At 44.2% G+C, this 7,554-nt stretch overlaps 1 protein-coding gene across 9 annotated transcripts in view; it reads left to right on the forward strand.

The window, feature by feature from the left end:
• C2H21orf62 (chromosome 2 C21orf62 homolog) overlaps window positions 1-1,329 on the forward strand; it is a 40,793-nt gene extending 39,464 nt beyond the window's left edge. For all 9 annotated transcript variants that reach the window (XM_056559466.1, XM_056559469.1, XM_056559472.1 and 6 more), the window contains one exon: window positions 424-1,329. In XM_056559466.1, coding sequence (XP_056415441.1) covers window positions 503-1,138 — 636 coding nt within the window. In that variant the 5' untranslated portion in view covers window positions 424-502 and the 3' untranslated portion in view covers window positions 1,139-1,329. The remainder of the gene's footprint in view (window positions 1-423) is intronic.
• Window positions 1,330-7,554: the final 6,225 nt, after the last annotated feature.

Here is a 7,554-nt window from a genome sequence, read left to right on the forward strand (position 1 = left end):
TGTCTTCTCACCAATTGGGCCTTTATTCACGCTAGCCTATTATGACTCTAATGATATAGTTATGAAGTATGCCACCATTCAGGGGCAAGGAAAAACTATTCTATACCTGCTCGGCATTTACAATATTGTAGTCTGTAGGTTGAAAAACAGTTATTAATTGAAACAGAAACAGCTGTGTAGGAGGCTTAAAACAGGCTGGGAAAGCCAACTCTTCCACAAAGGTGGGGCTGTGTTCATTGTGTAGTGGCGGCAGAGCTTCCATTGAAGTGAAATGGTTCAATAACTGCAGTGATGGCCCAGAAATCACCTCGTCACGGTGGATTAATATAATCAAAACAGAGATGTCCAAGTTTTTATAAACCTTTTAAATTGACAGAAACACTTTTCAGTCTTTGTAAAGTGTCTTTTTTATTTTCTCTCTAGATCACGATCGACCCCTGCATTCTGCTGATGGACGGAGTTGCACCATTTAAAGCCTGAACCCTATGAGATTAGGATATCAATGTCCTGCCAAAAATACCAGTTCTTCTTACTCGGCTTCCTGAACCTCTGTATTATTAAGCACCTTGTACACAGCCAGAACCATACACTGATATTTTTCAAGGACAACAATTTCCGGAACTGTAGTTGCTCATTTGACATCCAAAGCTGTGACTATAGTCTGGCCAACCTGATGTGTAACTGTAAAACCATTACCCTTCCAAAAAACAAAACAGTTTCCAGGCTGAGCTACAATGGTGACCTGACCATCTGGTTCTCTGACACAACCACCCTGGCAAGGTTGGTTAACTTTACCATCGTACATAACCTAAAACTATCATTGTGTGGAGCAATTACTCTCCCAACAGAGTATCTGGCCATCCTGGGGCTCAGGTACCTTCGTGTCCAAGCTGAAACCACCCAAGAACAAAGCCTGACAATAACCCATTGTAGTGTCAAGGACAGATCGTGCCAAATGCCTACAACACCCCCGTTTCACATCACCTATCTGGATACCTCACTGTTTAATGGACTTCCCTTGTTAAAGTCGTACAGTGTGGAGAATGTTTCAAGCATAAAGGAACAGTTTCCAAATCTTCCGCATTCCAGCTGGATATTGGCCCCAAATAAGAGCTACATAGTGACGTTAATATACTGACAAGGATTGACCTCAAGGTTTGTAGTCCAGTCAAGTCTCAGACAGTATATGACTATACCAGGGCTAATGGTCCCTATAACTTGACTTTATTGAGTGTGTGGTGTAGAAGTGAGAGAGAGTGAGTGAACATATTCCCAGTACAATGCTATGGAATATGTTGGTGCTACATCAATAAATGTTACTAAATCTGGTGGAGGCGATCAAGTTTGCATCTTTTCCCATTATTCTTTAAGCATATCCACACTTTCAGGTATTTTTCATTTTCATGATAAGCAGTATATAGCATTTGTATATGTCATTTTCTACCAGTTTTCTCTTCTGCTTGTTGAGTCTTTAATTTTTAGTTGTCCCTCAGCTAGAGGGTGTAGAATATCTGCTACACTGCTCCAAAAAATAAAAATAAAGGGAAGACTTAAACAACACAATGTAACTCCAAGTCAATCACACTTCTGTGAAATCACATTGTCCTCTCAGGAAGCAACACTGATTGACAATCAATGTCACATGCTGTTGTGCAAATGGAACAGACAACAGGTGGAAATTATAGGCAATTAGCAAGACACCTCCAATAAAGGAGTTGTTCTGCAGGTGATGACCACATACCACTTCTCAGTTCCTACGCTTCCTGGCTGATGGTTCAGTCACTTTTGAATGCTGGCGGTGCTTTCACTCTAGTGGTAGCATGAGACGGAGTCTACAGCCCACACAAGTGGCTCAGGTAGTGCAGCTCATCCAGGATGGCACATCAATGTGAGCTGTGGCAAGAAGGTTTGTTGTGTCTCTCAGCGTAATGTCCAGAGCATGGAGGCGCTACCAGGAGACAGGCCAGTACATCAGGAGATGTGGAGGAGGCCGTAGGAGGGCAACAACCAAGCAGCAGTACCGCTACCTCCGCCTTTGTGCAAGGAGGAGCAGGAGGAGAACTGCCAGAGCCCTGCAAAAGGAGCTCCAGCAGCCCACAAATGTGCATGTGTCCACTCAAAAGGTCAGAAACAGATTCCATGAGGGTGGTATGAGGGCCTGATGTCCACAGGTGGAGGTTGTGCTTACAGCCCAACACCCTGCAGGACGTTTGGCATTTGCCAGAGAACACCAAGATTGATGAAAGCAGATTCACACTGAGCACGTGACAGACGTGACAAAGTCTGGCGACGCCGTGGAGAACGTTCTGCTGCCTGCAACATCCTCCAGCATGACCGGTTTGGCAATGGGTCAGTAATGGTGTGGGGTGGCATTTCTTTGGGGGCCTCCGTGTGCTTGCCAGAGGTAGCCTGACTGCCATTAGGTACCGAGATGAGATCCTCATACCCCTTGTGAGACCATATCCTGGTGCGGTTGGCCCTGGGTTCCTCCTAATGCAAGACAATGCTAGACCTCATGTGGCTGGAGTGTGTCAGAAGTTCCTGCAAGAAGAAGGCATGGATGCTCTGGACTGGCCCGCCCGTTCCTCAGACCCGAATCCGATTGAGCACATCTGGGACATCATGTCTCGCTCCATCCACCAACGCCACGTTGCTTTAGTCCAGGTCTGGGAGGACATCCCTCAGGAGACCATCCACCACCTCATCAGGAGCATGCCCAGGCATTGTAGGGAGGTCATACGGGCACGTGGAGGCCACACACACTATTGAGCCTCATTTTGACTTGTTTTAAGGAAATCTCGATGTTCCGATCAGCTGAGTGGACGGAAGGAGGGCCCTTACCTGACGCCTCGCGATCTGATCAGTGCTCTGAAACTCCAGCCAGCTATGGCAGGCTAGAGCAGCAGAGCACCAATAATGCTGATTGAACAGTGTATGCAATCACAAGTTTGCGTGGTATAGCCCCCTATGGGGACTAAAAACAAAAAGTAAAAAGTGTAAAAAGACAGTTAATAAAAGTAACATAATAATAATATAATAAAATAATGTAATAAAAAATAAACATAATCATATGTGGTAACACCGCGTGCGTAAATGTCTATGAACTATTAAAATATAATATGTTAGTTAAACCGCACGGTCGATGGCATACACATAAAAAAATACCAAAGTCCAAAATTATGCATTTTTGGTCACTTCATACACAATAAATTTATAAAAAGCGATCAAAAAGTCTCATCAAAACAAAAATGATACCGATAAAATCTACAGATCACGCTACTGTAATTTTGGTGAATGAAGTTATAATTTTTTTTAAGTAGTTAAATAAAATAAGAGCTATATAAATGGGGTATCCTTGTAACCGTTCAGACCTACAGAATAAAGAGAATGTGTCATTTTTACCAAAAAGTGCACTGCGTAGACACAGAAGCCCCCAAAATTTACAAAATGGCGTTTGTTTTAGTTTTTTTTTCAATTTCACACAACAAAATATTTTTTTTGTTTTGCCATAGATTTTGTTATGATTTTGTAAATGATTGGTGTTATTACAAAGTGCAATTGGTGATGCAAAAAATAAGCCCTTATATGCAGTGGCGTCTCCAGCACTCATATTTAGGGGGGCAATTTTAAAACGTGTGTGCGTGTATGTATATATATATATATATATATATATATATATATATAAACAAACAACAAAAAACGTGGTCTCAAATGGCTGGAGGTGCTCAACCCCAGATGCGGTTGTGCATTTATACTGGGGGAGCAGATCCTGCCCTTGTAGTCCGTTGCTAAGGGCGATCCCCAGCATAAAAATGCATACAATGGAGGATGCCTGCAGCGGAATACAAGTGCCACAATAGAATCCTACACCAGATAGACGGTGTGGATGTGTAACAATTAGAATACAATACAGGAATATGGGTGCACTACTGTGGTAGATGTACACAATGACATTGGCTATCCCTCAACACTGATGTTAAAATTGAGACATTCGCCAGTGTATCCTTATATGAAGGACACACCAGAGCCCGCACACCAACGCCAAGGTTTCTCAAATTGGTGCGAGACCTAACGCTAATCCTACCTGTGCTTGATTAGCAAAACAGGGGCCAGTGGGCAATTACGGCAGCATTCGGTCGACTCACAACCTCCTCCCAGATACCCTCCAGCGTGACTGAGCACACATGCAATGAGAGGAGGGAGGCAAGCTGCAAGCCCCACCTGAGTTGGCTATTATGGGTGCCTGGCCTCACAGGTGCTACCTTAATGCTGCCTTGTAGATATTCAAGGCGCATTCATTTTGGAGTTTACACACCTCCAAATATAAAATTTAAACAATTGTGCGGGCTCTGGTGTGTCCTTCATATAAGGATACACTGGCGAATGTCTCAATTTTAACATCAGTGTTGAGGGATAGCCAATGTCATTGTGTACATCTACCACAGTAGTGCACCCATATTCCTGCATTGCATTCTAATTGTTACACATCCACACCGTCTATCTGGTGTAGGATTCTATTGTGGCACTTGTAGTCCGCTGCAGGCATCCTCCATTGTATGCATTTTTATGCTGGGGATCGCCCTTAGCAACGGACTACAAGGGCAGGATCTGCTCCCCCAGTATAAATACACAACCGCATTTGGGGTTGAGCACCTCCAGCCATTTGAGACCACGTTTTTTGTTGTTTGTTTAAATTTTATATTTGGAGGTGTGTAAACTCCAAAATGAATGCGCCTTGAATATCTACAAGGCAGCATTAAGGTAGCACCTGTGAGGCCAGGCACCTATATCAGCCAACTTAGGTGGGGCTTGCAACTTGCCTCCCTCCTCCCATTGCATGTGTGCTCAGTAACACTGGAGGGTATCTGGGAGGAAGTTGTGAGTCAACCGAATGCTGCTGTAATTGCCCACTGGCCCCTGTTTTGCTTATCAAGCACAGGTAGGATTAGCGTTAGGTCTCGCACCAATTTGAGAAACCTTGGCGTTGATGTGCGGGCTCTGGTGTGTCCTTCATATAAGGATACACTGGCGAATGTCTCAATTTTAACATCAGTGTTGAGGGATAGCCAATGTATTGTTTACATCTACCACAGTAGTGCACCCATATTCCTTTATATATATATATATATATATATATATATATATACACACACACACATACATACACACACACATATATACACATACACACTGTGCAGAACATGTTTAATTTAAAAAATGTAATTTAAAATCTTCATATATTCTTGTTGCGCAATGATTTATTTTTCCATTTTTGCCGTAGATTTTTGGGTAAAATGACTGATGTCATTATAAAGTTGAATTGGTGGCGCAAATAGCCATCATATGGATATTTAGGTGCAAAATTGAAAGGGTTATGATTTTCAAAAGATGAGGAGGAAAAAACAAAAGTGCAAAAACGGAAAAACGCTCGGTCCTTAAGGCGTTAAAACTTTTGGACACTACCATCAACTTTGATAGCGGCATCTAAAGGGTTAATGTCAGACATCAGCCTGATTGGTGATGTCTGGCATTAGCTGAGGGTTCTAGCTAATGATTTATACAACACAGTGGGAGCAGGCACCGTCCGTACACATACGCCTTGTGTCCTTAGGTCTCATTTACACGGAGGGATCCGCAGCATATTTTACGCTGCGGATCCCCCAACAATGGACCCTACAGTGCTGCCTCCATCTGTGCCTGCTCAAAACAGCAATCCTCCACTACGAGCAGACACGCTTTGATGTGTATACTCGCACACATCGCGGCTGCTCTCGGCCTAGCTCAGAGAGCAGGAGCGGCCATGATGTGCGCGACTATACACATCAAAGCGTGTCTAATCGTAGCGGAGGATTGCCATTATGAGCAGGCACAGATGGAGGCAGCACTGTAGGATCCATTGTCGGGGGATCTGCAGCATAAAATACACTGTGGATCCACCCCTGAATGAGCCCTTAGGATACGTTCACACGTACAGGATCTGCTATATATTTTCTGCAGCTGATTTTGCTACCTATTGAAGCTAATGGGTTGCAAAATCAGCTGCACAAAATATGCAGCAAAAATATGCAGCTGATCCTGTACATGTGATTTAAGGGGGTTAATGATAAACTAGCAGTGTGTTCACATGTTGTCCTTCCAGAGGGGTCACTTTCCCTTCTCCAGTGTCCACAGGTCACCAACAGGTCACATTACCAGAACAATTTATGGAAAAATCGCAGCAAAAATTGCGCGGTTTTACTGCGATTTATGAAAAATTGCGGTAAAACCGCACAATTTTTGCCGCGATTTTTCCCAAAAATTGTTCTGATAATGTGACCTGTTGGTGACCTGTGGATGGACACTGGAGGTGGGAAAGTGACCCCTCTGGACTGCTACCATACACATTACTCAGCCCTGGGTTATACTGCTGATCGGGGGGAGAGAGGCAGGACACGGGGACATCACTCACCTCACATGAAGCGGCCTCTCTGCTGTTTTCGTGGAGACCTGTCAGCTCTCGGCCCCGTCCTCTCCAGTGCTGGGGGCGGAGCCAATGAGGTACTCTTTATCCCTGCTCTGCCTGTCTCTGCTAATGATACGCAGACCAGGAGCAGTGCAGGGATATCCCCAGTAGCTGCAGCGGGCCCTTTACCCAGCCGGTCAGTCTTCCCTGGCCCCATACTAGTATCGGGACATACCTATTTATTTTAAATTGGGGGGGCACGGCCTGAATCATCACTAGAGGCGGGACTACACAGGACCAGGTCTGACCAGGAACGGAAGTGGGTAAGTGATCTTCTGCTCACTTTGTACAGCCATTGCCACGATCACACCCTATCGGTCCAGCCAAGATGCTAGAGAGAGTGTGATGGTGCAAGGGTTAAAGCCGCCAGACCTCTGGGTATCCACTACTAGTCCCAGCAAGTCACCAAATTAACCCTGAGATAAAAGTGTTTCACCTAAGCTGCCCTCAGAAAGGTGAGCTCATATATTTAGAGATCAAAGACCAGAGCTGATTAATTAAACATTTAATCTGATAAAAGATATCACAGTGCTATGCATAAAAATAAACAAATGACATACAGTTACAAAAATTTATAAAAGAGTTTAGCAAGACAAGTTCAGAAAGCAAAAATGAAGTTCTTACAGCATGATGGTATCAGTCCATGAGAGAGAGTGCTGTTCTTAGGATGGTCTTGTCAGCTTGTGCCCAGCATTGAACACCCTGAGTCTAGCATTGTTAAATATTATATATGCCTTTTTTGGAGGGAGACTCCATTCCCCCCTCCCCACCAGGGGGGCATCTCTCTTTCTGGCCCTCTTATCTGGTTGATTATATGATGGGACCTGAGTGCATAACTTATAAGGAGATGTAAACACACAGCCAGACCCCCCCCCCCCCCCCCCCCAATAAAATGCAATACACAAAAGGACACACTGTCTGAATGACCCCTCACTATTGTCTTGGACACTCCATCACACACAGTTATAATTATAATACACATATAGGATTTTAATAATCAGGCCTTGGGCCTGACACCTCCCCTTAAGATGGAGACAGAGAGATCTCGCCTC

Source organism: Hyla sarda, chromosome 2, assembly GCF_029499605.1.
Source record: "Hyla sarda isolate aHylSar1 chromosome 2, aHylSar1.hap1, whole genome shotgun sequence".
NCBI lineage: Eukaryota > Metazoa > Chordata > Amphibia > Anura > Hylidae > Hyla > Hyla sarda.